The 21,178-nt window shown below is 41.2% G+C and overlaps 1 protein-coding gene across 1 annotated transcript in view; it reads right to left on the reverse strand.

Annotated features, from left to right (window-relative positions):
* Positions 1 to 10,327: 10,327 nt before the first annotated feature.
* The window catches only part of LOC102851744 (aromatase-like), a 29,506-nt gene continuing 18,655 nt past the window's right edge, over positions 10,328 to 21,178 (reverse strand). The window contains exons 4-9 of the mRNA XM_006895334.1: positions 20,389 to 20,565; positions 18,611 to 18,725; positions 15,798 to 15,912; positions 15,273 to 15,435; positions 12,395 to 12,636; positions 10,328 to 10,570 (exon numbers count right to left, since the gene is read on the reverse strand). Coding sequence (XP_006895396.1) covers positions 10,328 to 10,570; positions 12,395 to 12,636; positions 15,273 to 15,435; positions 15,798 to 15,912; positions 18,611 to 18,725; positions 20,389 to 20,565 — 1,055 coding nt within the window. The remainder of the gene's footprint in view (positions 10,571 to 12,394; positions 12,637 to 15,272; positions 15,436 to 15,797; positions 15,913 to 18,610; positions 18,726 to 20,388; positions 20,566 to 21,178) is intronic.

The following is a 21,178-nucleotide window of genomic DNA, read 5'->3' on the forward strand; positions in this document are numbered from 1 at the left end:
AAGACCACAGAGCTCAGAAGAAGGAAGAAGAAAGAAAAGGAAAAAGTCTATTTGCCCAATTATTTTCCTGAATGGGAGCTGTTGTGATGAAGTCTATAGGGAGTTGCAAGGCTAACCCAGTGGCCAGGCCTCTAGGGGTTGGAATTGAGCTGAGGCTCTGAGGGAATAAGGTGGGCAACTCCCTCCAGTTAACAACTTCCAAAGCCCAGTGCAGGGTCAGCTATGAGTCAGTTTGTGACTCTTTGACAAGGAGGAAGATTTTCCTAAAGGCTGTTCATTGGAGAAGAAAGACAAAGGAAGAGTCAAGAAAGGAAACGATGCTTATAAAGTACCTGTGCTATTCTAACTAACACACACGATTCTAATCCCTACAAAGATCCAGGGAAGCATACATCATCCTCACTTTTACAAATGGGTAAAAGTAGATTTGAGTCAAGGAACTTAGCCCAAAGCACACAGCTGGTAAAAAAGCAGAATGAGTCAGAATTACATTCTAGGCTGGTTTTTTGAAGTTCAGCATTTGCTTGACTTTGTACCTCCTGGAAGAGAGCAGGCTGGTGGGCAGGTCTCTTGAGTGAAATTTCCTTGAGTAAAGAAACCATAGCAGTCACCCTGGCAGATGACTTTGGAAGAGTTTTGTTGAACAAGCCTCTGTTATTGGGATAACAGAAAGGAAGTGAGGGGTTTGGTGTGAACGTTCAAAGAGTGAAAACACTTGGCTCCTGTATGAAGAAGAAAGGAGCCCAGGGCACAGTGGATAAGTACTCAGCTGTTCAAACCTACCAGTGGCTCTACAGAAGAAAAGACCTGGCTAATTGCTTTCGTAAAAATTTGTTCTTGTTATTGTACAGGTCAACTACAAGGGACTTAAGCATGTTAGAAATTGAGAGGATGGCACAGGAAAAGGGAAAGGTCTGGTCTGTTCATAGGGTCACTGTGAGTTGTAGTTCATAGATTAAAGTCTAAGATGTTTTGTGGGGCAATTCTACTCTGTCATATAGGATCAATATGAATTGGCATCTACTTGTCAGCACACCCAGCACATCAATAAGAGAGACTGAGGTTCCTAGTAAAACGTCGTATTGATTTCTCTAAGCGGGATGAAGTCCCATTTGTTAAACTTTAGTGCATGTCACAACTTCTATGGCTTGCTGCAATCATTCTGTGAAGTATTCATTATCTTGGTCGATCTGTCTTGGCTTGGGGCTTAGGTATGAGTATTTGTGCAATGGGACAGGGTGGAAGGGGGCACAAGGTTACTGTCCAGTCAGCAGGTTCTACTTTGGGGCAGAGGAGTTAAAGCTAGAGCAGGAGTTGTGGATAACCTGCTTTAACGGGTTTGAAGACTTCCAGGTCCAGTGTGCAGAGGGAGGTGTGGAGAAGTGCTGGATGTAAAGCACCTCCTAGTCCAGATTTAACGTCTCCAACTTCCACATGCAACTCAGATGTTTAGGGATCTTGTGGCAATTCAGATCTTACTCAGTGGGTCTGGGTAGGGCCTGAGAGTCTCTAAAACCTTCTGGGTGGTGCTCATGCTGCTGGGATGTAGCCCACGCTGCTACACATTTTGCACACCTCGTTACTCAAAATACACATGCCTCAGCATCATTAGGCCCTGGAAACTTGTTAGAAATGCAGACTATAAGTCCCTATTCCAGAGCTGGTGAGCCAGAATCTGCTTTGTAACCAACTCCTACGTGAGTTGAGTGTATATTAAGTCTCAGAAGCCCTGCTCTATGAAGTGAGAACTGATAGTTTTGGCGTGGAATGTGTAGAAGATTGAATGGTGACCCCCTCAACCACGCTATTCATGTCCAAGTCTCTGAAACCTGTGAATGTGACTTATTGGAGGGTAAAGGGTCTTTGCAGATGTAATTTAGGATTTCTGAAGTGAGATTGTTGTGGATTATTTGATGTTATATGTTGTTGATTCATCTATGACTATAACAACCCTATAAACAATAGCTCTGAACTTTGCCCTATCCTGAGCCAACTGCAAGTGCTTGATTATCTATCAGTCTTTGTTGTTGTTAAGTGCTGTCGAGTCAAGCACTACTCATAGCGACCCTATGAACAAAAGATCTGAATCCTGTTCTATAACTATCATTGTTTCTCTAATGGTCACAGAGTTTCCAAAGACATGCTGTTCAGATAATAGATGCCGGTTGGGCCCTAAAATCACCTAACAAGCATCCTTCTAAGAGAAAGGCAAAGGAAAAGCTGAGACAGACAGATTAGTAGACAGTGGGCCCCTGGAGGTACAGAGCAGTGTATGTGGCCCTAATCCAAGGAAGTCAAAGAATCCTGACAGCTTCCAGGAACTGAAAGAGACAAGGAAGGACTCTTTGAGTTTCCAGAAAGATGAGGTCCCATGAATGTCTTGTTTTCAGAGTTTGGCTTTCAGAACAATGAGACAATAATTTGATGTAGATCTGATCCTCACAATGTTATGTTGTGATGATTTGCTATGGCCACCTCAAGAAGCAAACACAGCTCATGAAACTTCTGAAGTGCTGACACTCTGTCCAGAGCAATGCAAGGAGATGACCAAGATTGTAAGAGAAAGTGGACATGGATGACAGGAGGCTCAGGAAGGAAGGAGGGGAGAAAAGGAGTTGGATCTGAAGAAATAGAAGAAAAGGACCTAAAGTGAGCAAAAGCCAACACAATGAAGTTGTTAGAGAGACAGGGTGACTCGACACAGGGCAGAGTCCTCCTAGCTGGACTTGAGATAGTTGGAAGGAAAGAGGATCCCAGCCCCATAATGGAAGGATTCACTGAGACACTAGAAGGAGACTGTATAATATAGAAAGAGGACTTGTATAATTGCATTGGTATAGCACGAAATGTGTGCATTTCATTTTATTTGCAAATGAGTTACCTTTTCCAAAACCAGTAGGCACTGGGTGTGATAACTGAGGATGAAAGTCTATATATTAGTGCCCTTTTCTTTTTAAAAATTTTATTTATTTTAATTATTATTTTTGTGTGTGTACTGTCAAATCGGATCTGACTGGTACAGGAGGAGATTGCCCCTCCTTCTCCAGCAGAGCATCTGGTGGATTTGAACCACGTTCCTCTGGGATTGCAGTGCAGCTTCTTGCCTCGAGGCCGCCAAAACTCCCTATTTGTGTCATTTTCAGTATGGGCTGAATATCAAAACCCAGAGGCATTCTTCTAGACGATGGCCTATTTGAGACTGTTGCTATGTACCACGGAACTGATTCTGACTCATGGCGACCCCACATGACAGACTAGACCTGCCTTGTGGTTAATTTAATCTGTAATCTTGATGGGGCCAGATTGCCAGGCCTTTTCTCCTGCAGAGCAGCTGGTGGCTGTGAACTTTTTGTACCACCAAGGCTCCTCCTTGAAGCCAAATAGAAAAAATGTTTCTGTGCTCACTAGTTAGTTGCATGTGAGTGACTAGTCAGTGGGAGCTCCGGTGACCTAACGGGTCAGGAGTTGCTCTGTTAACCCAGAGACAAGTGATCAGAATATACCAGCTTCTCAGAGGGAGTAAGATGGGCAGAGTTCCCCCGTGGGCATTACAGCCTCTGAAAACCTACTGGGGGTGTTAGCTAAGAGTTGTTTCCAACTTGTGGCAGTGAGTTTGAGCTGTCAGTTGGTTAGAAAGGGGCAAATTAGTGGAACTTGAAGTCTCAGGAGAATTCCCAAAGTTCACTGGTCCAACTCGTCCTGAGCAGGAACTCTTTCTCCAGGTGCTGTGTTGGAGCAACACCAGCCTCTCCTAATTTTTCCTTTAAATGTGTACCCAGATAATTGAGCATTTTGGGCTGGTAGGGTGGCACTGAGTGGACCACAAAGGCTCATTTGTCCTGGGCTGGTCCCACTGAGACAGCCCACCTCTTCTTTACTCCACTTTCCTCACCCCCACCCCTTTCTTTCTTGTGCTTGCTTCCAAGGCTGCCGTAGCAAATGAACGTTTTGGAATGAATGACACCTAATCGTTCTTGGGAATCTAATAGCACTCGTTTCTTACATGGGCTCCAAGATTTATTGCCTCCCTCATCCATCAAAAACATATGGTGCCAGGTTCTGAGATGAATAAAACATGTGCTGGGCATGGAGATGAATAAAACATGGGTGGCTAGAGAGAGCATATTAATCAATTTACTTTGGCTCCTTAAGATAGATCAATATAACTAATTTGACCCGCCCTTGGCTCGTGGTTGCAATGACAGGTTAAAGCCCTGTTATGCATTAAATTGTGTGTCCCCCACAAATGCTTACTGGAACTTGTACAGACATGAAGCAAAGCTGCGCCAGGAAGAAGAAAACATTTTTTGTACTTGGAGCTGGGAGTCCTGAGCTTGGGGAAGTCCTGGGTGTAGCCTTTACTGTGTGACTTGGGATGGACCACTCAGTCTTCCTGGGCTTCAGTTTCCTTAGTAGTGACACGGGGGTTTCTCTGCCTTCCTCAGTGGTTGGTAGGTGAGTGAGTGGGGATAAAAAGAGATTGCCATTAGGCCCTTTAATCAGGGGACTCATGGATCCAATCCAGCTCAAGGACAAGGTTGATTTGGCTAAAACTGTGCTTGAAAATCAGTGGACCTTTAAATGAGCTTCAATGCAGCCTCTAATCACATCAGATGCTTTGGGACACATGCACACCCTTGAACATGGATATGTCTGCATCTCCCTAACCTCCTGTCAGAGAGGTGAGCGCATCAGTGGGACACATTTCACTCATAGATCGTCTGATTTATGTTTCCTGTTTAAGTCCTAGAATTTAGGAGCTCTTGCAAGTAAACAACACTGTATGGGTGGTTCAACTTCATGGGTGGGTACATTTAGGTACATTATTTTAGGGTGGTTGGAAGGCACCCACTCTTTGCCCTTGTCCTCTCTTCCCACACATTCAGCTTGCTGATGCCTGTTACTCTTTTGTGAAATTCCCTAGGTAAACAAATAAAAATTTTACAGGAAGAGGGGATGATACTTTGGGCCTTAGCTATGAGTTCTCAGGTAGATAGGTACATTTAGATAGAAGCCTTTGATAAGGGAACCATTAGCCATGTGTGGCGGAGTAGGTGTGGGGAGGGGAGGGAGATGCCAAACAGAGAAGGAATAAAAATGGATGATGAGAGGATTGTGCTAATGGTGGGACCTTCTGCTGCGCCTACATTTCTTTATCAACATGAGAATACCTATCTCGTAATACTGTACAAACTGCAAATCTTGGGTGAGACAGAAACCTGTCAGAGGAGGAAGAAAAAACCATTTTCTGTGAATAGAGAGGTTATAAAAGTGGTCAAGTTGCTCCTGCTCAAATGACTTGTGAGACCCAGAGAAGCAAGGCATTTTCATTGAGTCTTGGCTCTCACAGTTTCCACTGTATTTTGGAAGATTGAAATGAAATTACTGCAAAAGGCTTAATATAGTAAGAAAGTAGAGTAGAAAGTACAGTTATTATTACTGATTTCCTGGCCGGCTAACGCGAATGGGACAGGCTGGCAGGTGGCATGCTCTTAGCTTCCCTCCCAGCCAACCTTAACTGGAGGGGAAGTCTGCCCCTGTGTGTCTGCCAGTGCTTACTCCGTGCCCAACATCTAATATTTGGAAAGAATTAGGCAGGGGCTGACCGTATCATTCATCTTTGGAATCATTGCCAAAGCAGGAGATCACATAACATTTGTCCTTCACAAATGGGCTTCTTAGCATTCAAGAATTTGGCCACCATTAAGGTAGTCTATGCACACAATGAGGTATAGCTTGTCTACAACGTACCCATAGTAAATTAACTTTCCCCTTCCTTTCTCTTGGCTATATATACCACGTCTGAAATCAGTTAAAACTGTGCAAGACTAGATCTGTTTTTAGCAGTAACTTCATTACTATCAACTTATATTAGTGTTTTCTAGCCCTTCTCCACACTAGCTCTTTTAGAGATTGTCAGAAGTGTGAGAAGCAGGAAATGCAGGGAGTTTCATTGAGATTCTTACGGGTGTAGAGACAGAAGTAGTTGGCTTTATATTCCTTATGTGGGAAGCAAGGTGAGGAATGAGCACCTTGTGGGGTTTTCCCAGCATTACGTGATTGGAGAGTGGAGAACCAGCACCAGAAGCTCCAGCCTTTCAACAGTCTGTTGCAAAGAGGCCCCATGATAAGTTGCTGTTATTATGTTTCACTGAGCCAGAACTCACTCACAACTGAGCCCAAGTGGATTTTCAGAGGCTGTAGAATGACCAGAAAAAGATTATCCTTCTCCCACGGAGCAACTGGTGGATTCAAACTACCTACCTTTGGGTTGGAAATGCCAATCCTTACCTACTAGGCCACCAACGCTCCCTAAGATCAGCAGATGCAAATCCTTTGTGCTCCTACAGGAAAACCCCAAACTCACTGGGCCCCTGTCTTCACATCTATACAATATGGGGCTCATTGAGCAGCCATACTAATGTGGAAATTGTCATGAAGGTTAAAACGAAGTTCTGGATCTGCCTGTCCATGAAGGGAGTTTGTTGCTAGGATACTGATCAGGGTTCAGTGAAGCTTCCAAGCTAAGAATAGAGAGAAAGGCCTGGTGACCTACTTCCAAAAATCAGCCAGTGACAATCCTAAGGGTCACAACGATCCTATTTACAACCAATCATGAGGATGGTATAAGCTGGCAATGTTTCTTTCAGTTGAGTGTGGCATTGCCGTGAATCAGGGACAGCAACTGACAGTAACAACAACCACTGTATGAATAGAGTTTTGAGAATGTCCTGGGCCAGTCTAATTCCTGGGCATCACTATTCTCAGGACTACTGCATATTGGGAGCTTAATTCCCTGACAGAGTGCTAAGAGCTTCCCTTAAATTACCTCTTTCAATCCTCATAGCAACTTTCTGAAGCAATTATTATCCCCATTGTACTGGTGAGAGAATTGAGGCATAGAGCTCAAACAGCTTGTACAAAGCATATAGTTAAGGCTGAGCTCAGATCTCAGGCTTTATTGCTTCTCTGACCAGGGAGTCTTAGAGTGGAAAGGAACGTTTTTAAAAAAATCACCTGGCTTTCAACCTCCATGTCTTACTAATTGGTTAAAATATTGATGTTTGTGAACCATTTGCTTCTGATTATAAATTAAGTGTGGATTTGAAGATATTCTGAGAATTCTTATAATGATTCTCATTTTCTTTGCTTTTGGAAATGCATTCTCAATAGAAGCTAAGTGGGCAGAGTATACCTAGTGGGCAGGGCCTTGACAAACAGGCTGCCCTGTTTAAATGCATTGCACTTGTATTGTTGACCCGATGAAAAAAGGTCGAGACCACTGACTCTCTAGATTTAGCAACATTTGTGCTTAAAGAAAATGAGAGTGTTTAGCTGAGGAGGTCCTGTTGGAGCTGAGCCTTGGAAGAATATGCCCATGACTTTGTCTTCTGAAATAAATGTAACCAACAGTACAGTACCACAAATTCAGTCAATTCATTAACTCAACAAAGTTCACTTAGCAAAGGCCATTTGGCAAGTATGGATGTGAGTCAGTCACAAAAACTAACTGATACAAGAACTGGAAGGGAGTCCATTTTAGCCTTCTTTCCAGTGGGGAGATGCCACACATGTCAGTGAACTTTAACACCATAGATGGTGAGAGATGCTTCTTAGAAATAAAAAGTGGCAATTTCCAATTTCTTGATAATGTGGGGAGCCCTTTTCCATTTGGGAGAGCAAAGTGGGCTGTCGATGATGGCATAGAATGATGCCTGGTACAGCCAAGGACAGAAGAGTATCATTTTCCCTACAATTTAACAACAAAGAACCTGTGTAGGCATGCCTTTCACTGGTAATTTACACAATGCAGTTCTTTGAGACTGATTACAAAATAGACTCCACAGCACAATTAACATAACTTAATGGGGCAAAATTCTGAAGAAAAGCCCCAGGATTTCCAAGAATATCTTCATAAGCCTCCTGAAAGGCAGCGGTATTCCAAATTTCTTAGGCCCAGCCCATACAATTATATAAAGTTTGTCTGCATAAACCAAGCAGAGCAGAAAGTTGAATTTGCGGCCCAGTTTCATTTTATCCAGAAAGCTTCTTCTTGGTTCACTCAAGTAGCATTTCCATTCTTGCCCTCCACATCCACCCTCCAATTCCTCAGGATCCCCAGCATATTTTTGTGTCTACATTATCCACTGATAACCTAATAAGTCTTCCATTACTCTTTAACTATGTGGACAAAGGCATTGGCTACATAAATACATATAAAATTCATGTAGATGGTCCAAGGGAATTAGATGGATAGAGTAATCCATCTACCAAGCAGCTCCAACAGAGGAAAAGTAAAAGCATGTTCATAATTATTAAGTGAATTAACTCGGATACATGAAATCTAAAATCCTGGTCTTGCAGTCCATGGTTTGAATTATTTCAATGATTGTCTATATCTTATAGTAGGCATACCCAGGTACATGAGCATATTTCCGAATATTACAGATTATTAAAAGATCCAAAACTCTTCTAAATTCAGATATTTCCTTCTTTACTTGCTCTTAGGTCCATACAATACCTGCCTCTTGCACTCATGGTCTCCATGATTTAGGATCAACTTGATGGGAATGGATCTAGTTTTTATTATTTTCCCCTTGTTAATAAGCATGAATGTCTGTTCAGTACTCATTTTGAGAATAAAACTGGGAATTAGAGGAGGGTGGGATGAGGATGGATTAAAAAAGAATGAAAATGGCTCTTGCTTGCTGGGAATGTGTTCTCTTGTTTTATGTTGAGCTGTTGCCCTAATGGCAAACATTAGGATGGACAAAATATTCAGATGTTGGCCTGACAATGGCAAACATATGCACACTTGTAAAAATTCAGGTAGTGCAGTTTAATGTTTCCATTTTTTAAAATGGCATCCAATAGACTGAGCCATATTAGCTGCGTAATACAAGTACAGAGGTGTTTGGAAAGGAACCCATTCACTTGATTACCTATGGAAAGCTAACTCTAGATGGAGCTCTGGTGGCCTAGAGGCAAGAAGCTGCACTGCAATCCCGAAGGTAGGTAGGTAGATAGATAGATGCTCACAGTTAAAATCCACCAGATGCTCCACTGGAAGAAGGAAGGGCAATCTCCTCCTGTGCCAGTTGGATCCGACTTGATGGTACACAACAAGAACGAAAAAAGAAAGCTGAACAAGAAAGAAAAAAGAAAGCTAACTCTAAGCTTTCTTCCATGGCTATATCCAATGATTTAGTGATCTAGGTAACAGTTAATCTTTACATTGCTTTTTGTGTATAAGATCTGAGGTGTGATAAAATGTTAATTGCAGAGATGCTACCCTGACCTTTTTCTCTACTGACATATTGCCTTTGACTTTGGGGCCATGGAAAAAAAGATAAGAAAAACATTAATAGAGAATGATAAGGGGGGAGGGTGGCATTCTTCAGAAGTCTGAACCTACTACTGGCTAGAGAATTCTATGTAACCTAGAGGACTTCTCCCCACATCTTGAGTTGTTGCAAGGGTTGAGAGATGCCACTCTTTAAAGTTATTTGGTGGTTTGCCAAACTAATGGAGGTAACCAATAATGCAAACATGTAAAAATTATTTTAATTTGCATTTAAAATGTATCTCCCGTGCATTTTCTTTCCTACAGCAGATAAATGGGCTTATTTATATGTTACTTAGGTTATTATTAAATTGGCTTGTATTACCTGAATCCAAACCTATTGGAACAGTGGTAATTGGTGAAGGGAAAGGATACAGTCAGATTTAAAATTTACCCCAGACAAGTTCCATGTGGATAATTCCTTTAGTATAACTCACTGGAGAAAGTCAAATGCTGTTTTTGTCAACACTTCTCCAAGGATTGTGATAATGTAGTCCCCGCCTTCCCAAAACCAAAATCCTTTTTACCCACTAATTAGTTTGTGTGTTTGACCCCGGGTCACTCGGACATTTGCTTGATCATTCTAACTGAGTTGAGTGCTTCTGTTCCCCATTAAAATACTCGTAGGGAGGTCAGCGGAAATGCCAAAGGAAGTTGGGCTAATGTTTTGAAGATCTGTTTTTACCCCAATACATTTTGTGGAATTGGATCTGCAGGCTGCAGTTTCTTCACTACCATTTTCCCTGCAAATATTTGGCCTTTGTTATTTCTTTTGAAGCTTGGTTCTCTGCTTTAGACAAGATCTGATAACCAATGGTTCTGGGTTTGCTAAACAATCCCTAAGAAGGATGCCTCTAAAATGCTGTGGGTTACTGAAAGTTCATTGTGAGGGTGACACTACCTGGGTAATGACAGATGGTTTCCCTGTGAAATGATGAAAAACACTTTAGAAAAGTTACTGACCACTCACTCTCCTTTACTGTTTTACTGGTACTTGTCAGAGTTTCTTGGGATAAAAATCATTTCCAGCATGCTGTGAGACTCATCTGGATGTAGGGACAAGTCGTTCTTTTTCTGCATGTTCTCAATACTCTTTCCTTGCAGTGTCTTCACGTGGAATCGTCTCAGAAATGTAACCAGGATGGATTTCATCATCACCATGGCAATGTACTTTCCTGCGCAGGCACGGGGCCCAAAACCAAATGGTTGGAAATATCTATAAGGAACCTAAAAAAAGGATCAGAGAATTAACCAAGGTACCAGTCCTTGGAGAAGGCCATCATGCATGGAAGGGCAGAGGGACAGTGCAGGAGTGGAAGACCCTATAGAAGATGGATTGACACAGTAACTGGGGTAATGGGAGCAAGTGTGGCAGAGACAGTGAGACTGGCTCAGGACAGGGCAGGGATCAGAACCAATGTACATAGGGTCACTATGAGTGGCAGGTGACTCAGTGATACTAACAATAAAAGGTACAGCCATTCTGTCTCTGATTCCTACTGAAGACACAGTCTCAGGGTCTGAATCATACAACTCCTTCCCTAAGGTGAATAACTGTCACTCTAATCAACCCTTTTCTCTATGCAGTTTGATTAACCCATTGCCATATAACCCCAGACTAACCCCAGCTTTGTTCTTCATGTCAATACCCTGGGCCAGACAGAGCACTGCAAATCACTGTTTTCTAGCGAGTGCTAGTTTCCTCAGCTAACTTGATGGACTGATCACAGAGCCTTCTACTGTTTTGCAAAGATAAGAAAAATTATTGTGTCATATAACCTGATAAAATGAGCAAATTTGGACAACAATGTGGTATCTTGGGTCATCAGTGCCAAGCATCTAAAGGTTTTAATTATGCATAAAATTTAATTTTTTAGTCTACACGATAAAGTCCTTTTGGGTATGGATCAGATTTGTCTTGCTCATATCTGGACTTACAAAGTGCTTGGCAGATAAAAAATGCTTAATAAGTTCTGTTATCAGTTGATGGGCTATATATCTGTATTGCCTGAATAAAATGAAAAGTAATCAAAGAACTAGAATGATTGAAATATTTCTATAATATATGCAAATAAAAAAAGAGCATGGAAGAAATGATCTAGAAAATGGAGGTTAAAAAGTTTTGGTCAAAATATATAAGGGAAGGGAGTTCTGGTGGCCTAGTGGCAAGAAGCTGCACTGCAATCCCAGAGGTGCGTGGTTCAAATCCACCAGATAGATGCTCTCTGCTGGAGAAGGAGGGACAATCTCCTCCTGTACCAGTCAGATCTGACTTGATGGTACACACACACATACACAAAAAATAAAATAAAAAAAATATATATAATGGAGGAAAAATATACAGAATATCAGTTATAGGAAAAGAAAACACTTATTTCTTCCATTTTTTCTTCTCTCTCCTCACTGTAGAGTTGGAACCAACTTATTATGACTATTCAGGGGGCTTTTGGAGGCTATAAATCTCATAGGAGGAGATTGTCCGTCTTTCTTCTGGGGAGCGACTAGTGGATTCAAATGGCCCACCACTAGACTGGCAGCACAACTTTCTACCCACTACCCCATGAGCCTCCATTTATCCTAGTTCCTGAGTCCTATTTAAAATAGTCCTACTTAAACTACTTTTCATGGGTCCATTATAAATTAAGACAGACTGGAACCCAAAAATCCTTTGGTCTCACTTGATTTCCATCTAAAGCAGAAGTGGATTTTCCTTGCTTAGATGGAGTTACTGCTGCATTTATATGGTGGCAGCAATATATTGGTGGAAAAGTCAGATGACCAGCCAGGTTAAGAATATTAGCCTTTTCTGAGCCAGATTAATGACCTGAGTTTTTCACATTGACTTATTTGTGTGGCCCCCAGCTCTGGAAGTCAGCTTTCTAAGCTTAAGAACAAATATGGTATTCACTGCCAAGCTCTTAAGTGAGGAGGTGGACAGAGGAGAAAGAGTGAAGAATGAAATGTATAGGTACAAATAACATAGATGAAGAGTGGATTTAACAGTTAATGTTTTCAAGAGAGATAGACCCAGCTTTAAAGAAGGGCACTTACATTCTTTGCAAAGTTTTCGAGAGTAAATTCATTGGGCTTGGGGAAAAATTCTAGTCTATGCATTCTTCCAATATTCAGGATAATATTGGTCCCCTTTTTCACGGGGTAGCCGTCAATGATATCATCTTCCAGAGCTTTGCGCATGACCAAGTCCACAACCGGCTGGTATCTCATGCTCTCATAAATGAAATTTTCCACCACTTTTAATTTTGGCATATCATCAATTGTTATGTCTCTTTCACCTGTGGAAACATGTAAAAAGGACAAAGAAGATGGTGTTAGTTTCACAATGTGAGAGTCATTAAAACTTCTATAGCTGCCACAAAAGAATGTTTGTAATCTAGCTTTTCAGTGACCAAAGAGAGGCTCTTCATGATTGGCTAGTGAACTTTAAGAGCCTTGCCTGATTACAAGCTTGATCTCTGAACACCTAAGGGTCTAAATTGGTATCTGGGATGGGGAAGTACAGGAGAAGATGATAGAAAATACAGTCAAAGGCATTTGAAGTTATTACTATGCTCTTTTAAGATATCTGTTTATGGGATGGATTGTAGTCAACTTGATGGCATCTAATAACAACATGGGATCAAACACGCTCCTTTGGTATACTGTGTTTTATGTTGTGTTACTAACTAAAAGATCAGTGGTTGGAATTCACCAGCTACTCCATAAGAGAAAAATGGGCAATCTCGTCCTGTAAAGATTTCCAATCTGAGAAGCCCAGTGGTAGGTTTCTAGAGCTGAAATTAACTCAACAGCAAGAGATTGTTTTTATATATGAGATAAAATTGATTACAACAACTCACACTATTGGGTAGAAATTTTAGAGGACACTGAGTTTATGTTGAGGAGGAGGAGAAATTCCAAAAAAGAGAATGGGAATGTTTGCACACCTCAAAAGATATAGTCATTGTCACTGAATTGCACATATAGAAATGGTTGAAGTATATCTTGCTGTGTATAATCCCAAACACAAGAAAAAGTAAGATAAAAAGGCAATGTTTCCCTTTCTTTAACTCTGGTTTCACTCTTCCATCTTTACCGGTTCCAATGAGGTTGCGTGTTGAGCTCTCTCTCGCCCTCTCACTTGTGAGCCCTGCCGTCAGAGGAGTAACGGCAGTAGCACAGAACCAGAAGGAAGGCATTGGATAAGGTATTCTGGAATTTAGAATGTACATATGACTATGTTCCCCATCCCTCAGTCTCTACTGCAAGGCTATTTCCCACCTACCTCATTCTCTATAGGCCCTTTCTCTCACATAATTAACCCTTTTATGAAATTTCCTCTTACTGACAACTATTTCAAGTAGCACTCAATTGAATTTAAGAAGATGATATCTTTTTCACAACCAAATAATTTATTTCAGAAGGGACTGTGTAAGGTTAAGGAAGAAAAGTTTATATCATTACTGATATCTCTTTACGTATGTAGGAAATGTGTTCCTTAAAGTTATCATCTGAGTGAAATTCAAAATAAGGAGTTCCATTATATCATAGTAAGCCATTCTGATTTTGTAGAAATGTGGAAATGTTTCTATGGGAGGAAGATGGTGTTAGGGTGCAGTGGACAGAAGACACAGTAACTAAGAGGTGCTATTGAGGAAGTGGTCCATGGAGATCCAGGACCTCCCTTGGGGGTGAAAAAGAGAGGGGAGAGGTACAATCATCAACAATCTGCATTATGCAGATGACACAACCCTGCTTTCTGAAATTGAGGAGGACCTGAAGCACTTGCATAAGGTCAAGGATAGCAGCCTTCAATATGGATTGAAGCTCAACATTAAGAAAACAAAGATTCTCAGCATCATGATAGATAGTAAGGAGATGATTGAGATTGTTAACAGCTTCAGTTTGCTTGGTTCTATAATCAACATTCCTGGTACCAGCAGCCAGGAAATTAAAAGATGAATTGCATTGGGAAAGTCTGCTGTCAGAGACCTTGCCAAAGTACTGAAGAGCAATGATGTCAGTCTGGAGATTAAGGTGCACCTGATACAGGCCATGGCCTTTGCAATTACTTGCTATGCCTCAGAAAATTGGACAATGACTAGGAATGAAAGAAGAAGAATTTTTACCTTTGAGATGTGGTGCTAGAGAAGAGTATTAAATATACCATGGACTGCTAAAAGGAAAATAAAATACGTCCTGGAGAGGGTGAAGCCAGGCTGCTCCTTGGAGGCAAGGATTCTGAAGCTTTGTCTGACATACTTTGGACATGTTACAAGGTAGAATCAATCCTTGGAGAGGAACATCATGCTTGGGAGGGTGAAGGGACAGCGCAGGAGAGGAAGACCCTCAATGAGGTAACTGGGGTAATGAGAGTAGGTGTGTTGAAGACAATAAGATTGGCACAGGATAGAACAGTGTTTAGGGCTGTCATACATACAGTGACTATGAGTCGCAGGTGACCCGACGGCACATAACAACAACAATAACAACAGAGGGGGAAAACTCAGCAGTACTGGATTTGGAGGGAAGAGAAAAACTGATCATTCCCTTCTCTTTGCCATCACCTTCTCATCCTTCTTCTGCTACCACTTCGAAGTTCATTTACAAATAGGCCACTATTTGAAACCCAGAAATACTGTTATAAATGACAGTCATTTTCTAGAGAGGACCCACAAAAACTCTTTTCACCTGATAAGATAGGAACAAAGGTTCACATAAACCCACACTTTTGTAAATCAAGCAATCAACTAGTTACCATTGTGTCAATTCTAAGTCATGGTGACCCCGTGTTTTTCAGAGTAGAACTGTGTTCTCTACGGCTTCCAAATGGCCGATTTTGCAGTTAACTACCACAGAACTTCTAATCTTGGAAACCTTATGGAACAGTTCTTTCTGCCAGGCAAGTATTACTTAATTCATAAATCATTACCAAGAACAGTCTGAATATCCTTCATTAAAGCCTCTTCAACCTGTGGGTGCTTTGCAATGAGAAACAGCATGAAGAACACAGAGACAGACATGGTGTCAGGTGCCGCGATCAGCATTTCCAGTATGCACTGGTTCACGTTCTCCCTGGTCAGGTCACCACGTTTCTGAACAATAGGAAAGAGGAGATACAAATTGAAAAAGCAAATAGATGCTTCACAAAAGAAGAGGAAGTGACCCTCAGGAATCAACAATAGCAACACAATTAAATCACAGAAATTGACTGTCAACATTTTAGGTACAACATTCAGTTCAAAAGGGACAGCTTAACCAATTATCTATGTGTTTAGAGTCTTTGAATTCTTTATTGCCTCCCTCCCTCTCTGTAACCCCCCTACAAATATGAAACAATTACAAGAGGGACTCTCTCTCTCTATACACACACACACACACAGATTATGCTGATATGACAGTCGATAGATTATGCACATTTGTTGTGTGAGAGTTATGATCAGTGTAGGGTAAGTACCTCAGCCAAAATCAACTGAGTGGCAAAATCTATGCTATCTTCCAGTTTGTCTGCCTCAGATATCCGCTGTCTCTTTTCTTCAATTAGAATTTCTAAGGCATCTTTCAAGTCCTTGCTGAGGGGGAGAAAAAAAAAGATTAGATTATAATTTGTTTGTACTCAGTTTAGATATCTAGCAAAGCAGATTCATTTACTTCTTGTTTATATAAAAGAATCTGTTTTATGTAAAGTATTTAAAAACAAAAAACAACCCAATAGATAAACTCACTTCTCTTGAGTCAGTTTTACTTCATGGCAACCCTCCATCGAGTTTCCAAAGTTCTAAATCTTTGAGAGGAGACTGTCTACCTCTTCCCTAGAATGGCTGTGGATTTTAACTGCTGATTTTTTCATTTTTTCCCCCTAACAGCTCAACATATAACATCCCACACATCCCAAAAAAACCTCAGACCATAGCCACCAAGTCCAATCTGATTCCAAGTGACCTTCCATAAAGTTTCAAGACTCTAAGTCTTATCGGAAGCGCACTGCCCATCTTTCTTTCACAGAGCAGCTGGCATATTTGAACCATCAGACTTCCGGTTGCAGCACAGTATGTAACCCACTTTACCACCAGGGATCCTCTTAAAGTCTTTGTTTTTGTTAGGTGCTATTGAGTCAACTCATTTGTCATAGTGACCCTATGAACAGCAGACCTTAATTAACTCTGTCCTATCCTGTACCATCTTCATCATCTCTGACATATGTGAGCCCGTTTTAGCAGTCATTGTGTCAATCATCTGTTTAAGGTCTTTCTCTCTTTTGCCAACACTCTACCTTTCCAAGCATGATGTTCCTCTCTGAAGAATAGCCCCTCCTAACATCATACCCAGAGTGTCCGAGGTGAAGCTTTGCCATCTATCCCTCCAACGAGCACTCTGGCTGCACTTTTTCCAAGACATATCTGTTCTTTTCACAGTCCATGGGGTATTCAGCACTCTTCTCTAACACCACAACTCAACTTCTGCATCAATTCTTCTTCTATCATCCTTATTCATTATCCAGCTCTCAGATGTGTAGCAAGTGACTGAAAAATCAACAGCCTGAATCAGGCATACCTTACTCTTCAAACTGATATCATTGCTCCTCAATAATTTGGAGAAAGCTCCCTGACTTCAGACTTTACCAGTGCGATCCGCCTCCTGATCCCCTGACTGCTGCTACCAGGTGTGTTTATTATGATCCGAGTAAGGTGAATTAGTTGACAGTTTCAATCTTTTCTCCCTCTATCATGATGTTATCTATTGGTTCAACAGTGAGAATTTTGTTTTCTTGATGTTGAGAAGTAATCCATATTGAAAACTATAGTCTTTGATCTTCTGCAACAAGTGCTTCAAGTTTCCTCATTTTCAGCAAGCAAAGTTGTGTCATCTGCACAACCCAGGTTGTTGATGAGTCTTCCTCCAACCCTGATGCCATATTCTTCTTCATAGAACCCAGGTTTTCTAACAATTTGCTCAGCATACAGATTGAGGAGGTGTAGAGAGAGGATACAACCTTGGCCCACACCTTTTCTGATTTTAAACTGTAGTAGTTAGTGTGGTGTTCCCTTGCTCTGTTCAGATAACAGGCTCTTGTTCTGGGATTTCTGTTCTTCTCAATGTTCTTTATAATTTGTTGTGATCCACATAGTCAAATGTCTTTGCATAGTCAATAAAGCATAAATACACATTCTTCTGGGATTCTCTGCTTTCAGCCAGGATCCACCTGACATCAGCAATGATAATCCTTGGTGCCACAGTCTCTTCTAAACCCAGTCTGAACTTCTGGAAATTCTATTTCAATGTACTATTTTCACCTTTCTTGAATGATCTCCAGGAATATTTTTCTTGCATGCGCCTATTAGTGACACTGTTTGATACTTTCCACATTCTGTTGGATCACCTTTCTTGGGAATAGGAGCAAATATGAATCTCTTCCAATTAGTTGCCCAGGTCCTTAGGGCTCATGAATTACTAAATGTATATTTTGTTATTGTAAAAATTTTCTTAAGCTTATATACATTTTACGGTAAGGATTTAGAGTTAGATGAAATTTATTCATGTTGGTAGCCAAATCAAGACTGTGACCTTCAAATAAAAACTAATTAATGACAGCTTCAAGATTCTAAAGATATGCATACCATGTATAACCAAAGACAATGACACAGAACACAAACCTCTTAGTTCATTACAAAAAAATTCCATTAAACTATAAATTCCTATGAGTTGAATTATATTAAATTTCTTCAAAAGTAACACAACTGTAATTTGATAGCATGCTTTCATTTGCCCTCATTTACATAGAAGGGTATTTTTTTAAAAAATTATTTTAATAAAAGTTTACAGAAAACTTGGATTTCCATCCATTCATTGTTGCACATTTTCCTCCCCACCCCTCTCACCAGTTTGCTTTTCTCTTTAAAAGGATTTTTCATTGTTGCGCAAGGTCTTCCCTACCCCCACTCTTTGAAAGAGAAATTTGACAAAGTCAGCCAACCTCTTCCCTTCAACTCAATATATAACCAGTTTCCTACTTCCAGGAATGGGGCTGGGAGACTACACTGGGCCTCTTGTGGAGAAGCTGTCTCAGCCACAAGCGTCTTTCACAATTTTGGCTTGACCAAGTGCAACCAAATTGCTGGAAGAACTGTTAAACTAGCAACTTACCCAGCAGACCCCTTATAGACTCTGGAGAGCAGAACTCTCACCAGAGGCACCAACAGCAACACAGACACGATGAAGAAAAGAACAATGCAATCCCACTCACAAATTTTCCATATTTGTGTTACTTACACAGATTTTTCATACTTTTTGTAGAGCCAAGAAATCTTAAAGAAGATGTCTGGTTTGAGGAGGAGAGCTTGCCATGCATTAAAATACCCCTGGATTTTAACCACAACTGCATTTTCTGGAAGGGAAAGAAAAAAAAGAGTTTTGTGATTACACAAAATACGGACACAGGTACTGGTGATCCGAGCAGAGCTTTCCCTCCGATTCTCCTACATCCTAGAGTTCTAAGTGTCACATGTCTTCACTTCAGTAAAGGTGTTAGCTATATGAATGCCTTCAGATGATGTAATAGTAGAAGTTGAGTTAACATCTCTGTCAGCCACTTCACTTTGAGTTTGATTCACAGCCTTTTGTGGCTAGGTACCGCCAAGTTGGTTCTGACTTGTAAAGAATCCATGCACAGCAGACAGAGACACAGCCTAGTTGTTTCCATCCTCACAGTGGTTGCTATGTTTGAGTGCACTGCTGTAGCTAGCTACTACGTCAATTCAGCTGACTGAGGGGCTTCCTCTCTTTCCGAGTGAGATCCTTCTCCAGAACTAGGCAGTGTTTTGTTTTGTTCTGTTCTGTTATATATGGGGTCTCTGTGAGTGGGAATCATCTGAACAGCAACTAACAATAACAGCAATTAGAGGAGAAATGTACACCAGGTGAGGTGGGAATGGGATCCCTTTCTGAATGGAGATTAGGTGAGAGAGTGTGATTGCAAATTCTTGGAGTGAATGTGACCTCTTTTCCAAATGGCAATCAGATGAGATTTCCTGAACTCTTTTTTTAAAATTGTGATTTAAGTGAAAGTTTACAAAGGATATTATTGGTTTTCATTCAACCATTCATACGCACCTTGCTTTACAACATGAATGACAACACCTACTGTTTGAATCCGCTGGCTACTCTGAGGGAGAAGGATGGACAATCTTCTCTGGTGCATTAGCTGCCTCTGAAAACCCACTGGAGGGTCAGCGATGGGTCAGTTCAGACTCGATGGTACACAACAACAACTACAATATCATGCCCCTGTAATTATAATTTTATTTGATCCTTTTACCCTACTGCTTCCTGCCTTTAGGGCTTTTATCTTCAGGCAAAATCTGCTTTTTTTAATTTTTTTATTTTATTTATTCTCTATGGTGGTTTATTCTAAGAAGTGAGTGCCTGTCTGGTGTTATAGGTCCCCTCATAGGCCTGTCTATTGTTTGGTTGAAAATTGAGCCACAGGAGTGAATTTTGTTCCAGTTTGAAAAGGTACCTAAGGTCATACTCTTGGGAATCTGAAGGGGTCAGAATGGTCACTGGGGGTCAGAATCATTTTAAAAGCAATGGGTGTTGCTTTTTAATATCATGACTATTTCTAGCATTATTGTTATGACCATGACATCGATAGACCTAAACTTCTCATACCTGATGAAAGAATGTGTATTTATGTGTGCATCAAACAGTCTTCATCCCCCAAATAATAGCTGGAAATGGTTAAGTGTGTCAATATGATGGGTGGCAGGGTACACTAATGAGCAAATGAACGGATTACCTGTGTTTGGTTTCTATTCTGGAAACTTTCCTAGAGCAATCAGAAGAGACAATAACATTTTTGGAAATTTACCCTTCACAATGGAACAATAGAGGGTCACTAGATAAGACAAAGCGCAACTTTAGGGGTGATTTGCAAAAAGTGTTTGAACAAGGTCCATGTAAAAACCGCCTGTGTGTGGCTATCTGTAAGCCTTCTCAGTTGTTTCTTTGATAGAGGACAGGATGTCACACCCTGAGGATGAATTCAGTACCGTCCAGCGGGATCCTCAGAAACAGCGTGTTGGAGGTGTCCAGCATGATGCGCCGCATGAAGGTCAGCACGTCCACGTAGCCGGCTGCGTTGGTCACCTCCTCCAGCTTGTCCAGATGAGTTTTGATGGATTCGACACAAATTGCCACCATCTGCACCAGGCCAGGGCCGGACAAAGCTGAAAGGCACACACAGCAGACGGCAATGCCCATCAGGCCCAGGCACAATCACGTCATGTCAGCTCTTTATACTTGAAACGTAATCACCATTTCTAGTACAATAACGGGGTCAGAGAACTTACATTCCTTCTTATGCTTTTTTGTTATATTCTTCCAATTTTCTACATGTACCTGTCACTTTTAAAATTAGGTAAAACCCCCTCGCTCTCATTTTAAAGAGGTTTTTTTAATTAATTTTTTTTAAATGATCACTGGGTCTTAGTGATGGAGAATTCCACAGAGGGACAAGCAGTGGTCAGACTCCTGGAATGGGCATAAATTCTGTCTTAGCAACCACACAGGATGCATCTAAGTTCACTAGCGAGGTTGGCTGGAGAACAGACTACCAATGGTGCATGGTTAGACCTAAGATTCACCTAACCCTTGATTCCTTGACCAGCTTTCCAGGAACTTCCTTAAGTTAGCCCGTGCAGCTCTCCTCTAACAGCTTAATTTCTACCATGCCATAGTAAAAGGGGAAATTCCTGGAGAGGGAAGCTTGGGAAAGGTCTCTGCATTTCCCCTTGCATGTTGTGCTTCTTGGGTATAAACCACAACCTCTCTGTGACTTAA

The sequence above is a fragment of the Elephantulus edwardii genome, unplaced genomic scaffold, assembly GCF_000299155.1.
Source record: "Elephantulus edwardii isolate Elephantulus edwardi_28Jun2011 unplaced genomic scaffold, EleEdw1.0 scaffold00164, whole genome shotgun sequence".
Lineage (NCBI taxonomy): Eukaryota > Metazoa > Chordata > Mammalia > Macroscelidea > Macroscelididae > Elephantulus > Elephantulus edwardii.